The sequence below is a fragment of the Panthera leo genome, chromosome A3 (genome assembly GCF_018350215.1).
Source record: "Panthera leo isolate Ple1 chromosome A3, P.leo_Ple1_pat1.1, whole genome shotgun sequence".
In the NCBI taxonomy this organism is placed as follows: domain Eukaryota; kingdom Metazoa; phylum Chordata; class Mammalia; order Carnivora; family Felidae; genus Panthera; species Panthera leo.
Window position 1 is genome coordinate 87,131,993 of NC_056681.1, and position 23,545 is coordinate 87,155,537.

At 47.4% G+C, this 23,545-nt stretch overlaps 1 protein-coding gene across 2 annotated transcripts in view; it reads right to left on the minus strand.

The window, feature by feature from the left end:
- Positions 1 to 23,545, minus strand: part of TGFA (transforming growth factor alpha) — a 111,474-nt gene that overhangs the window by 8,498 nt on the left and 79,431 nt on the right. The window contains exons 3-4 of one of the 2 annotated variants that reach the window (XM_042932607.1): positions 15,302 to 15,419; positions 2,182 to 2,331 (exon numbers count right to left, since the gene is read on the minus strand). In XM_042932607.1, the coding sequence (XP_042788541.1) occupies positions 2,182 to 2,331; positions 15,302 to 15,419 (268 nt within the window). Of the gene's footprint in view, positions 1 to 2,181; positions 2,332 to 15,301; positions 15,423 to 23,545 lie in introns of both variants that reach the window. The other variant, XM_042932606.1, reaches the window with a different exon arrangement.

Below are 23,545 nucleotides of genomic sequence, written 5' to 3' on the forward strand. Positions count from 1 at the left end.
CTACTCATTCTAACCTTGACATGGGCACAATCCATGCATCCGCCCACCGGGGCTGGGCAGGGTCTCCTGGTGGACATGGGCCTGGAGTCAAGTGAGAAAACGAGCCCGTGTTGCTGTGCTTCCCTCTTGGTACCTGGTGGCATCTCATGACTTCTACCCTAGCCCCTCTTTCCTGGTGCTGTCCTGGGAAGGCTACCAGGGCCCCCAAATCTTTGGGCAGCAGAGCCGAGAAGGAGCCCAAGACCTTTCCGCCCAACATACTTCTGCCATGGTGGTCAGAGCAGTCCATCTCGACATGGCGCCCTCCTGATTGTAGAGTCCAAGATCGGGAAGGATCTAGAGGATCTGATTACAGATCCACCAGAGACTGTTCTTTTGCAGTCAGCTAGCAGTGGGCTTACTCCAGTCACTGCCTAACAAGGAGCATCCATCACAGGGCAGTGAGACCAAGGCCTCCAGGTCCCTCTAGCATGAGATAAGCTGGTCCCAACCAACTATGCAACTCAGAAGGGCCCCATGCCTAGGCAACCAGCAGCCTGGTTGGGGTGAGGGCTTGGTTTCTGGCTCAGGGATTATTTTTTAAAATGTTTATTTATTTTGAGAAAGGCGGGGGAAGAGGGAGAGAAGAAAAGAGGGGGAGGGAGAGGGAGAGGCAGAGCGAGGGAATCCCAAGCAGGCTCCACACTGAGTGTGGGGCCCAATGCAGGGTTCAATCTCACAACCATCATGACCTGAGCCGAAATCAAGGGTCACTGAACTGACTGAGCTACCCAAGCGCCCCTGGCTCAGGGATTCCGACCTTGGTCTTTGGCAAGGATAGGCTGGGAAAAGACAGAAGAGAGGAGAGACTGGCTGCCTCCTTGAGAATGAGAGAGGCTGCCCAGGAATCCTAAATTGTCCCTGTCTTCAGAGAATCTGGCAAAATTGCTTTTAAATCCCTTTGAAGAAGCTCACGGAGGCACCAAATCTTGTTCCTAAGACTCTGGAACCCTCCTGGCCATAGAAATAGGACTATGGAAATGATGGGTGTGCACACAGCTAGTCATGAGAATTGTCCTTGTGAGTGGCAGAGCCTGGGCTTTGCCCCAGTCTCAACCACAGCTGTCTGCCTACCACCTTTTCCAAGGCAGGTGAGAGTGGAACAGACACTGCTTGAAGTGGAAGGAAAGGCCAGCTCAATTGAACCTCATCCCTCACCACTTAATGCTGGCTTGGGCCAGGAGAAGGATGTGAAACTATGGCTCTGAGGGGCACTCCATTCACTGCCAGAACCAGGTTGCCCCAACAGCAACAAACCAATAAATAAACAGGACAGAGACTCATAATTATCTGTCCAAATTCCAGACAACCTTAGAGGGCTGAAGTCTGGCTTCCTTCATTAACACACAGCTGCTTACTCCAGCCTTTGCCGGAATGGCCCATCCACTAGTCTCTGCCATGAGTTAATCCACACCGAGCTGACTGGTAGCCTTTAGTTATTTTGTGGATTCCTTGTGCATATCCAATTAGATATAAATTCTCAGAGGACTTGCTCTGTGAATTAGAGGTCTCTAGATATTTCCAGGGAATAAATCTGGCCAGCTGCTGCAAATACAGGACTTGGGTGTCTCCCTTTGTGGAGCAGTCCCGTTGGGAGATACAGGCAAGCAAGTAGGCCCAAGAAAAGGGTGTCTACTGGCTTGGGAAGATGTTCTGGAAGAAGCAGGGCAGAAACTGAGTTTTGGAAGCTGAGGAGGGGCAGAGACATGGAGAAAGGGGAAGGGCTGTCACCAGCCTGTCAAAATAACAACCAAGACATTTGACGTGGCTTTGGGATTTGCAGAGTGACTTTGGCGGAGAGGAAGCACCTCTGCCACTTGCTAAATGAGGCTGAGAGCCATTTCTAGTTCCTCTGGAACACCTGCACATTGCTATCACAACTCTGAAGGCTCCAAACCCAACAGCAGGAGAGAACACGTGCCTTTGCTTCTATGCCAGCTTCCAGCAATGTGCAGACTCACTGCTGGGGACCTTCCCAGGATGTGTGTCCTTCACACAGCCTGGCTGTTACCCGAGTTCCTCTTGGCTTTGCTGACACCAATCAGACGCCACAGAATAAACCATGCCGAGGTGGCCCTGTTATCCGGGCATGCCGCAAATGTCCCGGAGAGGGCCTCGAACTTAGGGGCAGCAAATACTTACTGTATCAGCACACATGCGATGATGAGGACAGCCAGGGCCACGATGGAGACCACCACCAAGGCGGTGATGGCTTGCTTCTTCTGGCTGGCGGCCACCACAGCCAGGAGGTCGGCATGCTCACAGCGTGCACCAACATACCCAGAATGGCAGCTGGGGAAGAAAGGAATGTCAGCATGCTCTTCTGATGGAAGGTCTTGTTCCCCCATCTTCTCCTAGGAAGGCTGGGCCAGAGGGACCCAAAGCCCTAGGAAAAGCTCAAAGGGGCCCCTCCAGCCTCTGCTATTGGATGCAAAGGGATCAGCAAACTCCCTGCCATTTCCCTGAATGGGCACCTCTTCCTTGGAGAATGAGGAGTAACTAAATCGGCTTGCTCATCTGTGGAAGCATTCATTATTATTGTTACCATGTCAGATGGTGGGGATAGAGAAGGCAGCAAACGTGTTCAGGACACGAAGTTCATTTTGGCAGTTCATAAAAATCCAGGTTATTTTTAAACTAAGTGTGTGTATTCAGAATTCGATGGTGAGAGAGAGAACACACGCTAACCCAGAGGGAGACACAGGCTGTGGTTTGCTTTTTTATCCTCTTCATCACATTTAATTAGCCCTGCAAGCATTTACCCAGTGCCCAGCACATGGGGTGGGGGTGGGGGCGGGGGCGTACTCAAGTAGGGGCCGGTGCCACTCTCTGGGAAATGCAGGACTTGAGAAGCCACTAGTCTGCTTCTCATTTCCAACACCACCTGGCCTCATTCCACTGGAGGAGGATCAGTAAAGGGCACAAAAGAGGCCATGCTCTTGAACGTGCACATGGCCTGTGAAGGGCAATACTGACACGAGGGGATATTATTACTGGTATTGCTAGTATCCAAGGGCTCTTTCGCTTCTGTAACAGCCTCCTCCTGTGTGCAGAAGGCTGTTGCTACTCCTTCCATATAACTCTTGCTTATGCTAACCTCCCCACCCCCTCAATCCTGGGGCAGCCACAAGTGGTTCTTGGAGGACGAACCCTCAGGAAAGGTTCTAGTCATAAGGAAGGGATGCTCATTTTCTGATGAAGGCATTTTTTCCCCCTCCAAGCATAGGGTTCTTCTCAACAGAAGATTCTTTGCTTATGTACAGGTCCCTTTGTTCGGGTGACTTTGTTATTCTAAAGAAAATGGTTGATCACCATGGTCTTCTCAGGTGGGGAAGTTTCCTTCCCACAGGGGACTTCCCCAAGAGCAGCCCTGCACCAAACATCACACACTGGATTTAAAGTTTTGTTTTGGTTTCCCCCCCAGCCATGGCAATGATAGCTGTAAACTTTTTTTTTTTCCCCAAGAGTCTACCTTTTGATGAAGTAGTCAGTCTGTCTCCTTCACTTTTAAATTTAAAGGCATTTGAAAAACAAGGAGAAATAAAAGGGGATTAAGGGTTCTGGTTGCCTGCTATTGTGCCCAGGGCCAGCCCCAGGGGCGTTACATTTGTGGTTCCCCTACACCTGGACTCCTGGGCCACCAGACCCCAGATGCCAGAGGGATCCTTGGGGCCACAGGATAAACACAGTATCTTTTTCTGGAACATAGGTTTTGCTCAATGTTAACAAAAATGTAATAATTTTCATGTTAAAGGAACCGGTAGTGTAGAGTTTAAGATTTGTGACAAACAGGAGATACTGCGAAAATTGCTGGTTAAGGCTTCACCCTGGACTACCACAACATAGAAGCTTGTCTCTAGCACTGCTTAATGGAAGAGTCTTTTGTGGGGGCTCTTTGTCCCATAGCCCACTTGTTATATACCTTTCTTAAAGGTTGTTTTTTTTTTTTTTTTTTTTTTCAGTTTGAATTCAGGCCCTTGCTTTTCTGTTAAGGGTTATTGTACATTTCACCTACGTTTTCCCATTTAATCCTTGCACAGAAAAGTCAAAGTCATTTGCCTGTGTCACACTGCTAGACAAGAGAGAGAAATTCACACCCAGGTCTGTTTAGCCCAGAGTCTGGATTCTTGCTCATTCATCAGGCTGCTTCCCCCCACATACTCAAAAGGGATTGGGGCAAGAATGCCACAGGTTAAGCTCTTGATCAAACGTGCCTTTTGGTTTAGGCTCCAATCTTGAAAAGGTAAAAGAGATTTGAAGTTTTCGGTTCAACAAAGGTGCAAGTAAAGAAGCTAAGAAGGGCCAACTAGGACACAGGGCACCATGTAGGGTTCTCTACAGACCCGAGGATAAGACAGCAGCCTCCAGATGCAGGAGGGACAAAGTTGTAGAGGGGGATCTCTAGCAAGACTTTCCTTAAAAAGGATCTAGATCACAGAACTCTTGACTGTCCCAGACCTGGGCTGAGGGAGGAGACTGAGGGCCTGTGGGCCAGGGGCAGGTTTTTGTTTGGTTTTAATAACAAAATTATGTGAAGGTCAAAATCAAGAAACAGCTCAACCTGTGGGCTGTGGAGAAAACAAAGGCACTGGCCCCTTCCCACTGGGGGAAGCAGACAGTGGACTGGACCGGAGGCTGATGGGCTAAGCAACAGTGGAGGTGCCGCATAGATCGAAGCTGTCAGCGTCCAGAGAGAACCCTGTATGGGGTCCCTGTTCCAGCCTGACCTTCAGTTTTCACCCTGCACCCAGTTGGCTCCCTGTGGACTTCCACTTTTTGGTATTTGACACCCCCTCTCTGCAGGGCCTGAATCCTCTCCACTTTATCTCCCATAACCTAGGTTCCAGCCGACCCAAGATGCGCCGCCCCCCCCCCCCCCCCCCCCAGCCCAGTGTCAAATAAACCAGTGCCGGGCATATAGGCACATGGACATACCTGCCTGGTCTATGCATGATCACCTACCACTCTCCACTTGCCCATCTCACCTCCTGCCACCTTCTCTGACTGGAATGTTATTCCTCACTCTCCCCATCAGACTCCGTCTCAAAGATCACATTCTCCAAAAAGGTAATTTACAGACTCATTCCTTCACCCAGTCACCCATACATCCGTTTGCCTTATCTCTTTGCATGGATCTAACTTCACCTCTTCTGAACGCCCTCAGAATCACTGCCCTCCCCACCAGCCTCACTTCAGGTCAGTCTCCGTGCTCCTTCGGGCAAGACCCAGGTCTACAAAGACTGGTGAACCACTGAACAGGAGGGGGCTGAGGAGGTTGGGCCTTGGGATCAACTGTTACATTCCTCCTCGGGACTTGCAGCCGAGCCAATGGGACTTCTACAGACAGGTGTCTATGCTGCTTCCTCCCAGGGCAGTGCAGTGAGGATCTGTGTAACTATCTGTGAGAGGTCCAGGCTAAGCACGCCTATTTCTGAAATAGTCCTACTCTGACCTGCAGGCCCTTGGGAGAGAAGGATTCTAACACCTTCACAACCACTTGGTTCTGCAAACCTTACGGATTAACACATCAATGCTGGGGACTCCAAGAAAACCTGTTTAAATAAACGAGCGGCAGCCAAGCGCTAATTACAACACACACCATTTATTGCAGGCACTGTGCCAAACTTCCATATGAATCCATCTCTCTTATTCCCAACAATCACAGCTGCATGTGAGGTCAGCGTTGCTATTTACCTTCTTTACAGATGAGGAAACAGGGGCTTCTAGGTTTAAAAACTAACAATCTCAACCATGAAGGCTACCTTTCTAGGGTAATGCAGACTGGTCTGGAAGATACTCTGGGACAGTGATTTCGTGACAAGCTCACAAACCTCACTGCAAAAAGGCCAGGTTGCTCACTCCCCTGTAAAGAGGTCTCCTTGCTGTGGTGTGGCAAGGTGCCAAGATGCCCCCAGATGGTGTCGTCTTAACTCACTAAGAAGATAGCTCTTTGGGCTGGGTCATCTTTTGTTGATTTTCCATATTCTTCCTTCCAGAGGAACATTTCCCATTTGTGTGCTGGGCCCTTCACAACCAGCCCTGCCTCAAAAACACCCCTGGCAGGGGTACTAGCCCACTGGGAAGGTCTTCATGTCAACAGGAATGCCCCAGTCACCTAGTGTCACGGTTGCAAACACTCACATTTCAGTCTCATTGAATTAGGGAGCCCAATGTGCTTATGAACGAAAACTTCTCCAGCGAGGCACAGGAGGCACACGGGTTGCTGCCTAACAGGCAAGACTCTAGGTCATGGCCTAGGTGAGCTCTGAGAATAGCAGATCTTAGCCCCAGGCAGCACGACTGCAGCTGGGAGGCAGAATAACCTGTGGTTCAGATCCTTGGGCTTTACCCAAGATCAGAATTTCTCTGAAAATGGGTGTTTTGAAGAAAAGGCCAAAGGTAATTCTGATGAAGCCAGAGTTGAGAGCCACCATGAAGGTTTTACTAGTGACATTGACTTTGGCCGCCCACTGGAATTGCCTGGGGAACTTGAAAAAATCCTGATGTCCAGGCCACACCCTAGACCAACTGTATCAAAATCTCTGGGAGTAAGGCCTGAGTATTAGTATTTTTAAAGCTCCTAGATGATTCCCCCGGGCAGCTAAAGTTGAGAGCCACAATTTAGAATTTTTGGCCTTGAGATTGCGGGAGGTTCTTTCTCCTCCCCAATCGTTGGTAGTAATGGGGATGCTTTGCAGTTGCTTTTTATAAGGTGGGGAAAAAGAAAAGGTTTGGTGACATACCTTTTTTTTTTTTTTTTTAAACTTCCCAAGCTTCTACTGATACCCGACTTAATTATGCCCATTATTTTAGGTACAAGTCACATAAGGAGGGGAAGAGTCATCTCACCTGGTTGCAAATGAATCATGCTTGACTCAGTTAAGGTCCTGTACTTTACCTCAAGTAGGCCTTGGTTCCCACCTGACTACACAGTACAATCACCAGGGAAGATTTGGAAAATGCCAAGGCCAAGGTCACACCCCCAGAGATGCTCATCCAAGTGGAGTGGGCACCCAGGTGATTCGAATGTGCATCCAGGCCTGAGAACCACTGAGGTAGGACTATTATTTAAGTACACAATCAAGAACCAACAACTCAAAACCTACTATTTCTAAGTCTCCTTTCTCCTTCCCTCCTTCTGGGCATTGCCCCAGGATGGTGGCTATAAAATAGGCCCCCTCCTATCAGGCGCAGGAGAAATGGGAGATGCTATCCCCCTGTTTAAGAAAGGAATCTGAATGAAATAGGAGTCGTTTTATCACAAGGGTGGAATGGAAAATGTGTAAGAATGAACATGTCCTTACATCATTTGACCGATTTCATCTGTCTAGAGCGGGTTTTGCCAAACTCAGGATTGTGGAATGCTGTTTTGTCTTCATAATTCTGAAATGAGGCTCTGGGATCCCATTCAGGCTATTTCCCCCAAATAAGAACCCAAACGAAAGAAGTGTACAAGAAAGAAAGAGTGCCACATAGAAGGGAAAAGGAGTCTGGCTGAGCTGCAAAAGGAGCCATTGTGGCTGGAGAAAAAGGCAATGTGCTCCAGCCAGGTGGATCCCCAAGGCCTTTTCATTTTGGTTACTAAGTCAAGAATGCTTTGGTGCTTTTCACAGGAGCAAATTGTGGCTGTGGGCCTCTCTGTCTGAACAAGAAGAATGACATTATCTATGATATGCCTTTCTTTCTCCTGTGCTGAGGGCTTTAAGGCCTTCTGGTCCCCAGGAGTTGCTAAGTTTTCCCCCTAAGTTCCTGTTTTGCCTGGTTCACAGGGCCCTTTTACAATTTTCAAAAAAATATAATAATGCATATAGAGTTATGCTCTTAAATATTTTTTTCTTAAAAAAATTTCTCCAACTAGAAAAGGAATGTGTCTAAGCAAATTGGAAAGCACATAAATAACAAGGCAGAAAGTAAAAGCTCACATTGTTGCCCACCTCCCCAAATTGCAAACTGACATGTTTCTTTTTGAACTATTGCTATGTACTTTTAAACATAGTTTTGGGGTTTTTTTGTGTTTTGTTTTACAATTTTGTGTCAGTATCTCATCTCCTATCTCCTTACTATTTTGCTGTCATAAGAGAATTGCAAGTCATTTAAAATGTTGTGCAGTAATATACGTGCACAGTTTGCTTCACCAAACCCTTACCATTTAGGCAGTCTCCAATTTTGATATCATAAATACTGTCAGGTGATTACCTTAAGGTACACACTTTGTTTGCATTTGAGATTGTTTCCTCAGGATAGGGTCCCACGCGAGGGCACAACATGGTACAAACTTTGGAGCGAAACTTTCCTGGGTTCAAATCTCAACCCCCACTTGAATGCCTGTGTGACCCTCAGCAAATTACTTAGCCTCTCTGTGCCACTGATTCTGCATCTTTAAAATAGGATAGTAAAACTTACGGAGTTGTTATAAGCACTCCACAAGATTGTGAAGTGTCTGACACAAGTGCTGTGTAAGTGCTAAAAATGTAAATAAAAGGATGGCAGCATTTTTAATGCTCTTGAGAGACATTGTCTTTATAAACAATGATGTATTCTCTGGCAGGAGGCTAGTCCTCTGTCTTTTAGCCAAGTCTTTTGGCATAGGTCCTAAGATATGGTCTTCAATATGGGGGCCAAGGACCAAAGTGATTAAGGACCAAGGACCATGGTTTTAAAAATACGTTTACACTAACTTGCCTTTAACATGGAGAAGTTCCATAGGGCCGGGGTAGGAGTGGGGGACCTGAGCACAAAGACACCTGTGTTCTGCTTACCCACTGTTGGCCTCTTAAGAAGTGGATTCGCAAAGTCCTATAGCTTCTCTGCCTCAAGGGCTGGGGAGTAGGGGTCTGGATGGGGTAAGGGCTCTCTCTCTGCAGCTCTGATCCCAGGGCCTCATGGACAGCATGGGTTCCATGGTCTACCCGCCTTCCATGGCTCCTTTTGGCAGGACCCTATAGCATCTTCCAGCTGCGGCAATGGTAACAATGCCTGATAACAGAGCCCTTATGCTCTGCGGGGAACCAGGCTTGGATGTTCTCCACCGCTATCTAGTAGGACTCCTGCAATGATGGAAACAGTCCATATCTGTGCTGTCAAACACAGTAGCCACTAGCCACCTGCAGGTGCTGAGTATCTGAAGTGTGGCTAGTGAGCCTTGGAAACTACATTTTAATTGAATGAATGAATTTATTTTTTTTATTTTTTTTCAATACACGAAATTTATTGTCAAATTGGTTTCCATACAACACCCAGTGCTCATCCCAAAAGGTGCCCTCCTCAATACCCATCACCCACCCTCCCCTCCCTCCCACCCCCCATCAACCCTCAGTTTGTTCTCAGTTTTTAACAGTCTCTTATGCTTTGGCTCTCTCCCACTCTAACCTCTTTTTTTTTTCCTTCCCCTCCCCCATGGGTTTCTGTTAAGTTTCTCAGGATCCACATAAGAGTGAAACCATATGGTATCTCTCTTTCTCTGTATGGCTTATTTCACTTAGCATCACACTCTCCAGTTCCATCCACGTTGCTACAAAAGGCCATATTTCATTTTTTCTCATTGCCACGTAGTATTCCATTGTGTATATAAACTACAATTTCTTTATCCATTCATCAGTTGATGGACATTTAGGCTCTTTCCATAATCTGGCTATTGTTGAGAGTGCTGCTATAAACATTGGGGTACAAGTGCCCCTATGCATCAGTACTCCTGTATCCCTTGGGTAAATTCCTAGCAGTGCTATTGCTGGGTCATAGGGTAGGTCTATTTTTAATTTTTGAATGAATTAATTTAAATAGCTCCGGGTGTCTAGAGGTTCTCATCCGGGACAGCAATAGCTGTACACACATATGGTCACTGGGTCCTCACCACAATCCTGCGAAATATTAACATCCCCATTTTATACACAGAGAAACTGAGGATTAATGGGGCTAAGTCACTTGCGTAAGAGACTCAGGTCTGACCTCCAAATCCATGCCTTTAACTGCTGCATTATCCTGCCTAGCGTGCGACTCAGTGTCTGCTTCTGGTGTGGGGAGAGAGAGAATGAGGATGTGCGCTTTCTCCAGACATATGGATGGAATGATGTCATAACTATTTTCTTGTTCAAAGTAAGCTCTACACCCAACGTGAGGCCTGAACCCATGACTCTGAGATCAAGAGTCACATGCTCTATGGACAGAGCCGGCCAGGTGCCCAAATGTCGTAACTTCTTAACCCCTCTACCCCACCATCTGGCAGCCATTGAGATGAAACAAGATCTAGGTCGAGTCACTCAAGCACCAAACCCTTGGTGGGGTTGGTGCGGGGTGGGGGGATACATCCTTAGTCACATCGCAGCCTGCTGGCACACTGATGGCACTCACTTCTCTGTGGATGTTTGGCTCTAGAATGTACTGTGGCCAGGGCCATGCGAGATGTTTTCCTTGGCTCAGCAATTTGTTTTCACACTTTGCTGTGGGAAAGTTAAGTCAGGGAGTTCAATCACTGAAGAGCATTTTGGACAGGTGAGAAACTTCTAACTGGTTGCCACTGGCTGACGACACTGGAACTTTTCTGGGTGTCTTCCTTCAACTGTTTTCCTTTGTTTGAAGGCTTCTGCAGGCAGCAGACCAACAGTGTGCTGAATTGGCCTCAGGGGAAAAACGGTGTGCAAGTCCTAACCCTGCATTTCTATGGCTTTATGATCTTTGGCAATCCTTCTCCCATTTGTTTCCTGATGTAATTGGGTTCTAGTGAGAATTAACTAAAGGAAGACACAAAATAAAATCGAGGGTTCATCGGAAACATAAATGTTTAAGGATTCTGTTCACTACCTTTGGCTATTTCTGACTAGTTATTTGTTTTAACTTTTTTTCTTCACCTCATATTTTATTTAGTGTGATGTGTCATTTTATTTAGGTTTTCCGGAAACCTAAAGACTATTGTTCTTATAAAAAACAAAGCTTTGGCGTGACAGTATTTTAGAAAGCGCTCCCTCTTTTGAGACTATAGTCTTGGGTCACTGTAGGTTTTCTTTATATGGCCTTGACAGATAGTGGCCTTACCTCAAGGTATGTTGGTTTTATTGACCAGAATGTCAATAAATTGACCAGAATGTCAGTGACCCAAATCTGGGGTGGTTCCTAAGAGTGAGAACAGAATGTTCTGCTTTCTTTGAATGGACTCAGAGTTTCTGGTCCAGTGGGAATTAATTAATTATCGCATTCTTCTAGGCGCTGTAAATACAAAGGGCATAAGGTGTGGTCCTGTCCTCACCAAGCTTACAAGCTCACATGGCAGAAGTGAGCAAAGTGGGCTGGTGTGAGGAGAGCAGAAGTGGCAGTGGAATGATCAGGGGCTGACATCTGCTTCAGTGTTGGGGAACAGGGGAGAGAGAGGTGGAAATGAGAAGCGGAGAGGGCAAGCCCTGTCTGGGGATGGTGGGGCAGGTGCACCTGTGTTCCAGCCACATGGCACATTTGGGAGTTCAGGCCTGATGCTGCCTATTCAAGAGGGCTGGGCATCCGCCTGGAGAGTGAAACCTGACTTCTAAAATCCTGACAGCTAACTAAAACTACCAAAGAACAATGCAGATCATCACCTACCACTATGTAAAACTTATCTGTTGGCTGAATACCACCCCCTGGACTGCCAAGATCCAGTGGGGAAACTGAGGTAAAGAGGTCGTAATTGCTTGCATTGCTGTGCGTCCCCACAGATGGTCAGCTTTTCCAAACCACAAGGATGGCCCAGCTGTTTCCAGAGACCCTGCACTCAGCCCACAGAAAGGACTTTAAGTCTGTGGTCAGAGCAAAGAACCTGAGAATGACCTTGACCTTTCTCTTCACATGCTGGGGAAAGATGCCAACACCGTTCTTGGAAACAAAAGAGCTTAGTTATTTGAGGTGTTAAAAAACAAAATTCAATTGAGTACATTTTATAAAATTTTTTTTAATGTTTATTTTTTGAGAGACAGAGTGTGAGTGGGGGAGAGGCAGAGAGAGAGGGAGACAGAATCTGAAGCAGGCTCCAGGCTCCGAGCTGTCAGCACAGAGCCTGGCACAGGGCTCGAACTCATGAACTCATGAGATCATGATCTGAGCCGAAGTTGGACACTTAACCGATTGAGCCACCCAGGCGCCCCCAACTTTGTAAATGTTAAGATCAAATTAGAAAGGAGCTCCAAGGAGCTGTATGAGATGGAAGACTTGTATAAGCAGGAGGGGGCAGGGACAGGGAAAGAGTGGATGACCTCATCTTTCTTTGGGGGACAGAAGGGGTCTATCAGGTGAATTACCTCACTAGAGCACACCAGGAAATTCCAGCCTGACTAGCTAAGCACATTTCTGGTGAAGGCTGAAACTGCAATTAGGTTAGGTATTAAGTTTTGGTTTGGTGATGTGGACTTAGCACAAGAGACTCCATTTTGGACCTGCTGTCCTTTTTTTTTAAACAGAGGTGAACTTGTACTTATTTATTTTTTTGTAACAGAGGTGAACTTTTTAAGGCTGAGACAGAGTGCCCTCTGGGGCAGTGGCTGAGAACATGGGCTTGGTAGGTGGAATTGATCAGCCTGAATCCCATACTCTACCATTTACTCACTCTGGGACTCTGGGAAAATTGCTCCTGTGAGCCGACTCAGTTTTCTCATTTCTACAACAAGAATTCCCACTTGAGGATGGAGTTGTGAGGACTCCATGAGTCACTGTATATAGAGTGCTGGGAACCATGCCTGGCACATAGCTGCAGTTTTTATTGAAAGCTGATTATTAATAGAAATATTTATAATGTGGATGGGGGGAGGGACAGCCGGTCATCATGATTATCAAAATGCAATGGTGTGTAAGTGTGATGGACAGTCACCTCCCTGAGCCAAGAGCGGGGCTTGGGGCACAGACCGAAGAGGCTAAGAAAAGCACTTGCCTCTCCCCTGCTTTCAGAGGGCTTCCGCCAGCTGCTGGGGGTCTCAGCTACAGATGAGGCTGTTGTTTTGACTCATCTGATGACCCAGGCTTGAGGTTGTCCACTCTCGAAAAGTTTATACCAGCTTCTCATCTGGTGGGGAAGGCACCCAAGGAAGGAAAACTAAACTGACACACATTTGGTCAGAACTCGGCAAAGATTTGCCCTCTTTCTTCAAAGAGGATCCTCCCCACCTCTAGACGGGTACAACTGGGCACTGCTGGAGGGTCAAATGCCTTCTGCCTGCTGCATTGGGGGGCTTCCTGATGTCTGGGCCAGAGGTAAAACTTCCCTTCAGGGCTAGTGTTTTTCCACAATGACTTGGCTACTAACAAAAAGTCCCTCAGGGCCCCCTATGTGTATTTGAATAAAAATGATCATGAATAATGATTGACTGTCATCATCACTGTGCTTTGCGTTTACAGGGTAGGGAGGTCTCAAGCTCTGGGGACAAGACCTGGGGGCCTCCCACAGTCCTGTCTGGAGGAAGGTAGCTGGCATGCTTCTCCAGGTGAGGCTCAGAGCCACCTGAGGGGCCTGTCCATGTTCATACAGCTGCATCTCAGGAAGAGTAACGTCCAGCCCACCACTTTACTGTGGCAGCTCTCTGGACCCACAATATCTCCTGGGCTAAAGCATCAGATACCCTTAGCATCATAGTTAAGAACTCAGCTTCAGGAGCCAGATTATCTGAGTCTGAACGTGAGCTCTGCTATGTGACCTGGGCACAACCTCTCTGTGCCTAACTCATGGGGTCTTTATGAGGATTACATGAGTTAACATATGGCGAATGCCTGGAAATCTGGCATGAAGCAAAAGCTCAATAAATGCCAGCTTTTGTTCACATTTACTTACTGGTGCTATTAAGAGGCCAGGGATGCTAACAGGAGAACTCCAACAGCAAAGACTTATCCAGCCCCAAATGTCAATAGTGCCAAGGGTGAGTAGGGGGCCACCTAATAGTATTCTACTATGCACAGATTTTTTTTTTTAACGTTTTTATTTATTTTTGAGACAGAGAGAGACAGAGCATGAACAGGGGAGGGGCAGAGAGAGAGGGAGACACAGAATCTGAAACAGGCTCCAGGCTCGGAGCTGACAGCACAGAGCCCAACATGGGGCTCAAACTCACGGACCGTGAGATCATGACCTGAGCCGAAGTCGGACGCTTAACTGACCGAGCCACCCAGGCGCCCCTGCACAGATTTTCTTAAAACATCCCTTTTTAAAACCAACATGGCTCCCACTGCCTAGAGAAGGAAGGCTCACTTCCAATAGGCTCTGGCCTCCAATTTGTCTCCAGTCTTGTCTCCTCCTGCTGTAGCCACAAAAGGTAGCCTATAACGGCAGGTCCTTCAACACTCCGGGTCTGGAATAACCTCTCTGCTCTCCCCACTAGGCAAACCCTAACACCTGCTCCGGGGAGTTTCTCCCAAAGTGCCTTTCTGTCCAGCCTGGCTGACCACGGCGATCCCTGGTGGCTCTTAACTAACGTGACTCCCGGGGTCCCATTCTTAGAGATTACGATTCAGTGGGTTGGGGTGGGGCTCAGCCATACTTTCAGAAGCCCCAGGGGGCTCATGCTCTCCCTGGTGTGGAAACCACCGTGCCCTGGCAGGCATCTTTATTTCCAAGCTGTTCTTTGTTCTGTTACCACTTATGTACACTAACCGTTTGCAGGCACTTCCAGCTTATTTTATTAGCTGTGCTGTAAAGATGCTGGAGGGCAAAGACCTCTTTTTGGAGACTTGCTACTCGGAGGGATCCAACCCAGTGCTTTGCCCTCCACAAATTCTAACTGGTGAATTAAACTTGAATCCAGGAATTTTCAGATTTTGCTGAACCCAAGAGTGACCTGAGGTGCTTGTTGAAAATGCAGATTTCCAGGCTCCGACCCCTAGCAGTTATGCCTCAGTGGCTTGGGCGAGGGCCCTGGAACCTGAATGTTTAACCTGTTTTATTATTTTTAAAAAATATTTATTTATTTATTGAGGGGGGGGAGGGGCAGAGAGAGATAGAGAGGACGAGGGAGAGAGAGAATCCCAAGCAGGCTCCACATTGTCAGCGCAGAGCCCAGCTCGGGGCTCGATCCCACAAACCCTGAGATCATGACCTGAGCTGAAAGCAAGAGTCGGACGCTTAACCCACTGAACCCGCTGAACCACCCAGGCGCACCAGCCAGCTGGATTTGAAGCAGGTGTCCCTCAGCCTGTTTTCCGATCCTCCAACATGCCCAGCCTCAGGGGTCTCAGGCATGCCTTATGGAAGTTAATGTCCCTTTAATTGGTGCTGGGACGCCTCCAGCCCCAGGACCCCAGGATACCAGGGAACACTTACACACATGCTGGCTTGTCTTCCTGCACCAAAAATCTGCAGGTTCCATGGAAGCAGAACTGACTGTGGGAATCTGGGCAGTCATTAAAATGGGACACCACAGCTGCGGCCACAGGCGGGTCTGCTGGGGAAAGAAAAGACATTTGGTTCAGATCCGGATTAGCCAGACACACCCACAGGTCCCTACCTCACCGATCAAGTTGCAGAGGAACCCTGATGGCTGGGATTTCTGGTCCCTACCAGCATTTCCTGGTCAGCTCTCCTTCACTTTCTAACAACTAGTCCAGGACCAGAGACATCTGTGTCACGTGCTTTCCAGCCGGGCTTTATTATTTACTTATGTTCGTAGAAAACAAAACAATCTCTCCAAAAGATTCAGTGCTATTCAGAGATACCAGAGCAGTTTTAGCTACCAGCGCGTTTAAAACCTATTACCTGCGTGACCTAATTTTACTTTTGTAAAGTGACTGTGATCATTCTCTTAAGATAGGCTTCATGAAACTCTGTTTTAAAGACAAGAAACCAGAACGTAGTTACAGAGGAGTTCTAAATAACCATTAAATTGATGCTGAGGAAGAACGGTTCATGATACAAAAAGGTGTTCATGACATATTATTGTAAGTGAAATTAGGTACATTTCCAATGTGGTCTGTATAGGATTCTACTTAAATAAACAGAAATTTAGATCCAAAGAAGTCTGGGAAAGCTATACATAAAAATGGTAGCAAGAGCTTCTCTGGGGCAGGGTGATTGGGAGGGATGCTGCCACGAAGAGGACTTAAAGCCCAGAAATCCATCTGGGAGCAGCACAGACAGTACTGGAAAAGCTGGGAGTGGGCGGGAAAGGCAGTGGAGTGGGGGGCAGGGATGGGTCCCCATTGCAGCTCTCGCACCTATAACTCATAAGAGCTTGGGGTGTCACCAAACCTCTCAGGGTTTTCCTTCCTTGGCTTTCAGATAGGAATAAAAACAGCCAGCCACTGACCACCCTAAGGGCCTCACTATGGCTTACTTTATTAGACTCCAATAGCCCTGTTTTGTCCAAATAACACTTGAGAACAGTAGGTAGCTAGTTTACAATGGCATGATAGATGCAGTTGCCACTGCTTCTTTCAAAAGGTCCTCTTATGTTTGTGTTTTGGGGAGTGAGTCTTCCTCACTTTTATATATATATATATATATATATATATATATATATATATATATGTGTGTGTGTGTGTGTGTGTGTGTGTGTGTGTATATACATATACATATATATATATATATATATATATATATATATATATATATATATATATATATATATATTTAGAGAGAGAGAGTGTGTGGGTGAGCAGGGGAGGGGCAGAGGGAGGGAGGGAGGGAGGGAGGGAGGGAGGGAGAGAATCTCAAGCAGGCTCTCACAGACCCTGATGCAGGGCTCAATCTCACGAACCACAAGATCATGACCTGAGCCAAAGTCAAGAGTCAGACACTTAACTGACTGAGCCACCCAGGTGCCCTTCCCACTTTATCTATCTATCTATCTATCTATCTATCTATCTATCTATCTATCTATTTATTTTGGCAAAAACATGTTCTTAGAACTCTTGCTCTTTGAGAAAAGGCAGTCCATTTCTTATTGTGGGGTTTTAGACTACCACTAAATATTAAAACCACATTGCTATCTCTCCAGGAATTGCTTCCAGAAGTATCATATTTGGAAATCTCATAATTCCAGTAGAAAAAGCAGAGGGTGAAAACTCAAGATTCCTTGATGCAGAAGGTGAGAGAATGCTTAGTGGCTATGAACATGGGCTTAAGCAGAGAGGGGTTCGAATCCTGCCCCTGCCACCTGGATGAAGGACTACTTGAGCTTTTTTAGCCTGCTTCTGCCATGGGGAGTCCACCTGCTTCCTGGGTGGCTCTGAGGGCTGAACTAGGCAAAAGTTGCTCAGTACTGTACTCAACCAATCGTCTGGTACATATCATTCAGCTGCTGCTCTTCTGTCATGATCACTGATAGTCCCAAGATGCTAAAGAACCTCCATATGCGGTAAGACCATTACTGTATATAATCTCTCCCTGCTGCCATAAATCCAGCGTAGTGTAACTAAAAGTCCAAGCATCCTTATGTACTTTCACGTGTGAGGACAGGCAGAGATGCCCAGAGCCAGGTGGAGATGTCGACCCAGAGCTGCTGGCCAGTCTTGCTGTCCCTGTCTAGCAGCCGCCTCCAGGACATGTGCTCCAAGTGCCTCTGCTGGTTACAGTTACCTATGAGTCCCAGGCCTGGGTAGTCGATGAACGGGCTTGGTCACTGGCTGACAGTGGACACTGGGATGTTGAGGCTGCAAAGATCTGCTGCGGTTCTCATAACTGGCTTCTCTGTGTTCATCAAACTTGTCGAGGAGCAAATACAGAATGATGAAGGGCTAGTGAATCTAATTTGATGTAGACCCTGAAAAAGGCTTTTGATAAGCTCCACAAAAGGCCATTTAGAAGACTACCTCCAAGTGGCTAGTGGGAGTCCCCCGTCAGGGCTCAGAGTTGGGCTCTTCATACGTGGTCTGTGGACCAGCAGCTTTACATCCCCTGGAGTTCGTCAGAAAGCCAACTTCACAGTCCACACCCTAGACATACTGAATTAGGGTCTTGGGGATGGTGCCCAGGAATCTGTGTGACAAGCTCTCTGGGTGATTTTTTTCAAAAGTCAGGTTTACTGGGATAGAATTGATAGAGAGTACCTGTGCCCTTCAGGTGATTCTGCTAGGCACAGGCTGAGACACAGGCTTGTATCACACATGATACATCGGGGGTCTTGAAAGGGACCCTTTTTGGAGCTGGTCATCTGTCAGCTCTTCAAAATATAAATGACACTAAAACTCGAGATCTGCTAACAGTCTTTGTAGCAAAGTGTCAGGTCAATAGATACAAACTACCCGAAGAACTCTGGATCTGTCTTTGGGAGAACTACTCTCCAAAACTGATTGGTAAGGAGGAGACCCAATGCCATGATCTCATTCAGCCTGTATTTATGGATATTTTGCCTCATCTCATAAATGACTCAAGGAATCTTTATAAAAATAGATACCATAAAAAGCGAATGAAAATGGGAAAGGCGTGTGTGTGTGAGAGAGACAGACAGAGGCAGAGAAGGGGAGGAGAGGGGGGAAAGAGAGGAACCGAGGGAGACCGAGACGGGCAGTGCGAAAGGGAAGGAGAGATGAGGACAAAGAAAAATAAGATGGGGTGGAAAAGAGCAAAGAAGTTTGTATCTGGTTAGTACATGACACACATTAGGACACATGTATGTGCTGAAGCTGAGTGGCAAATGGAGCCCTATGTCTCCTAGCACAGTCTATGCAAGGGTGCACATGGGCCAGTAGATGTAAATGCACTTGTTTTGCACATGGAGGACAGGCTCAGCTTTGCCCGAGTCTATGGTCACAGAGCAACTTTTATTTGTGGCTGCCCTTGAAGAGGATTTAAAAAAAAAATTTTTTTTTTTACCTTTATTTATTTTTGAGAGACAGAGTGAGACAAAGTGAGAGCGGGGGAGGGGCAGAGAGAGAGGGAGACACAGGATCAGAAGCAGGCTCCAGGCTCTGAGCTGTGAGCACAGAGCCCGACGCGGGGCTCGAACCCACAGACCGTGAGATCATGACCTGAGCTGAAGTCGGACGCTCAACTGACTGAGCCACCCAGACGCCCCCTTTTCAAGAGGATTTTATGTGTTACCGTGGACAATATCCTCCTGGACTTCCTGGAGACCATACAGAGGCATTCGCCAGTGTAAACCCTCCCTGGGTCACCCAGCTCACTAAGAAGCCAAAGCCCAGGCAATGAGGAAGCTCCCTGCCACCATCATGGGGATGGCAGCTAACGCACACTGGTTTTGCTGTCTGCGGTCAGAGACCAGGATGAGGATAGGAGTCTGATGTAGAACCCAGGCCCTGGCCTTCCATAATCCCACCTTCCTGACTTGGCCCAAGGCAGTGAGGTGCCAAGGGAGCTCGATGCCAGTCACCTAAACAATGCCAGATCATTAAAATGATGTTTATTTGTTTGTTTATTTATTTTTGAAAAAATGTTTGTAGAGCCCGACGCGGGTTCAAACTCGTAAACCGCAAGATCGTGACCTGATCCGAAGTCAGACGCTTAACCGACTGAGCCACCCGGGCGGCCCAAACAATGTTTATTTTTAAAACCTTTTTCCTGATCATAAAAGCGATACATCACTGTAGAAACCCTTTTGTAAATGCCAACATAAAATTAAACAAAAGCACCTTAGAGAATAAAACCCATTTTTATCCACCACTTAGAGAACTACGTCAGTACACAGTGCACATGTGCACTCATGTAAAATTACGGTTTCCTTCTGTTACTTGCATTTTTTCCCCTTGATATAATCACAAACATCTTAAAAGTGAGCATTTAGTCCAAGAATGTGCACAGGGTGAAGTCCTGGTCCCTGACCCCAAGAAGTTCAATGTGTGTAATGCATAGGGCAGGTCCTGTTTCTAGTGTACTCTTGGCAGCTTCGGGGGACGTGACCTGCACTTGAGAAGAGAATCAAACAATGGTCCCCAAGGGTGAGCCACACTGTAGCCCTGAGCTTTCACGGAGCCATCTTGGTGCGAGCCAGCCACAGAATGGAGGCAGGCACTGGGCACGTCTGGCCCTAGGGGTGATGTGTGGCCCTCCGGGGCTCATGTGCCTAAAAGGCACATGCAAAGTGTGAAGCCACGGTGAGGGGCAGTGACTGTTCTTGTTCCAGGGCTTCGAAAGATTTTTTATTTATTTTTTTAATGTTTATTAAGTTTTGAGAGAGAGAGAGACAGAGACAGAGTGAGTGCAGGGGAGGGGCAGAGAGAGAGAGAGGGAGACATAGAATCTGAAACAGGTTCTGTGCCTGACGCAGGGCTCGAGCTCACAAACCGCGAGATCATGACGGGAGCTGAAGTCGGATACTTGACTAGCCACCGAGGCACACCACGTTCCAGGGCTTCTAAAGATGATTGCCTCAGATACTGCCAGAATCGGCAGGGAAAACCCCAATACTGCAGCACGGTCAGGCCAGACAGACAAGACTGTTCCTACTGATGTTCAAAGCTTCCCCAAGGTTCAGGAGGAAAGGGAGTCTGTGGGAGGTTGGGGAGGGGAGAAGAGGGCTTACCACTTTCTGACTGTGCGCTGGTGGTGTTCATAGATCACCTCTCCAAACTAGGCAGGGTAGGCAGCAATAGGTGGAGGATTTGCTCAGTAATTTAAGTAAAAATGAGCTTTACTAGGAAACCTCCAAATTCCCAGCATCATCCCAGAGAATGAGTGTCTCTTTTTCCCTTCCTCCTTATCTTTCTCTCTCCCCTCCTCCTTTCTCTACCTTCCTCCACTCTCTTGCACCGTACCCTCTTAATTTTTCTTTCTCTTCTTTCTGAAAACTCAAAGAAATATCAAGAGAAGGAAGGAAAGGCCTAGATACTTAAAATGTAGAAAACCTCCCACTTAAGAAAGGAAGGCAGTGAAGGCTGACAAGCAACTCCAAGGAGGGCCCCCCGGAAGTCCAGGCAGAGGGGAGACCCAGCTGGCTGCACTCCCCAGGGCTCTGGACCCTGTGTTTGCCTCCAGGCCCCGAGCCTGATTAGTACTCAGGGCTGATCGGAAAACCAAATGCTCCAGTTTTCAGAACAGACCTCATACTGAGCCCATCCATAGCTGGAATTTCAAAGCTGCTGGGTTCCTGTTGCTCTGAAATTTACGAGAGGCCTCTCCGACCTGTTAAGCAAATGGACATCTTGCAGACACCACTGTTCTCCAGGGAAGCTGTGATAGCTTTGCCCAGAGACCACAGGCCCGCTACTAGGGCCTGGAGCCCAGCTCCACTCACGGGAAGAGGGTCTGGAAGAGCAATCGAGGGGCATGGAAACCAGGGATTCAGTTCACAGGAGGGGTCTCTCCGGCTCAGAAGGGCGGGGGTGGTAGCCATCTGGACGGTTCCCCGAAGAGCAGCATCCACATCACCAAGTACAATCACACCCCTTTCAAAGCAGTCCTAATTGGGCTTTCTGGGCTGGCCAGGGGGAGCCGGCCGAAGCGGCCGCTCCTCACTCTCTCCTCCAGATGTCAGAAGTTGCGGACACACTTGCCCTCTGCAAAGCTTACATCATTTATAGCCATTTCATCACTTCCTCGAATATCACGGCTAACTTTGTGACAATTTAATAACGACGCCTGGCTTTTTAGTAGGAATTTGCAGCCAAGGTTTTTGACCTGGGACTAAATATTTTCTCTTCAGACACTACAATGGCAAAACCAACTAATGCTTCTGGAATGTCTAGGAGAAAAGGCAGGAGATTAATTTAATGAAGATGGGAGTCGGCAAGCAGCCCCTGGTGAAGCTGGGGGAGTGTATGCACGTGAGACCTGCAGTCTGATGCTCCCAGGTGCCAGGCGAGAGTCACACACGGTTCTAGGCTCAGTTCTCGGATGGGGGAGGCTTGCTTCAGGCCACCATCAGGCCCATTTTACAGGAATGACATTCCAAGCTCACATGAAGCAATGAATGACCCTACAGAGTTAGCGTGCGTGGGAAGGAAAGGCTGGTGCAGAGGCTTATGTGCAGGGTGGCAGGAGTGCTAAGCCAGGGCTTAGAGAAATCAGTGGTATGGAACCCAGGTGCCTCTCCAGGTACAGACTGGTGAGGAGAAACTCTGGCTCCTGGGTGTTTGAGGGGTGAGAATAAAAACTCTGAGAAGATTTATAAGGGATCCTGAAGACGGAAAGCACGGTCAGTCTCAAGTGTGGCAACGCTGCTGACCTTTACCACAGAGAGGAATGCCCGCTAAGAAAGAGAATCAGTACGGACATTTCCTCAGGCCCTGTGAGTGGGCAGAACAAGGGGGCAGCTTTCAGACCAGCAGGAGAAACCAGGAGAGCGCAGAAAAGAAATCCCAGTCACGCTCACGGGAGTAGAACACAGCTTACTCTCCAGCACTACTGACCGGTGAGGGGATCAGTTTTGCGGTTTTGGGGATGTGTGTGTAGGATGAGATAAATATAATCATCCAGCTCATTCACTATTAAAACCAAGGCAGTGAATACCTTAAAAACAGATGTAAAGCAACTGGAAGACAGTTTGGCTTCAGAGGACTGTCACTTAAGAGAGAAGGGACATTCATTTTAATTAAGCAACAAAAGAAAAAGTCACCGTAAGTAGTGCTGAGGTTCCTCCCCCCACTCCACTTGATGAGGTGTGTGTGGGGGGAAGGGGTGGGGGATGGAAGGCAGTGCCATTTTTGCCATTACCATCCCCCTCCCCAAGATTCTCAACTTCCTGAAAGTAACTCCTATATCTAAAAGATACAGATTTTTCCTATAACACGATCCCTGAACCCAGATTTACTGATTCTTCAGTAATCATTTCCCAAACTGGCTCATTTTAACCCTACTTGGCTTTCTTAAACCGGCTTTAGACCCTACCCACCCCTCCACCCCACTCAACGGAATAGACACAGCATCATCTCTTTAAAGCTCCAACCACCCTATGGTGTAAGCATTACTAGCCTCAAGGTTTAGATAACCTTGCCAATGGACATATAGCTAGAAAGTGCTAGAAGGTACTAGAATTGTAATTTTATCTCTGTTCTTTCTGATGTTAAGAGAATGAAGAGCTGCAGAAAATTAGACACTATTCAGGTCCAGGAAGAATGCTGGGAAGGCACACAATCTAAGTCTACAAATCATGAGGCAGTGAGGAAGGAGAACACTTGTTAGGCAGCTTCTGGTAAAGGGGCACTTTTAGGAGAAACAAGAAGAAGCATTACTTTATTTTGGGGAAGAGTGGGAAACTACACATATGGAACTTATTATTCCCACAAGAGAGCAGTGGCTGAGAAACACAGATGCAAAAGAGATTTCTATACGTCCACAGACTATGGTTAACCGAGGAACAGCTGGCAGTAGGGTGGGGGCTGATTCACAGGATGGTACTCAGCCCCCTCACAAAGTACAGCCCCAACCTCTGGGCTAGGTGGTGCTCATGCCGAAAAGACTGGGAGCCTTCTGGCTCAGAGCAGAGTTACAACGGACTCTTGAATTGCTTTTGCAGCTTTAAACAAGATGCTGGGGGGTGGGGGGGGGGAACCCTAAGGGAACATTTGAGCTAATTCAATTCCCTCTGTGATCATTTCTCTCTTTGGGTAAAATCCAAGGGGGGCATCAGATGTGATGGAACTGAATTCACAGAAGGGTATCAATAAAAAAGTA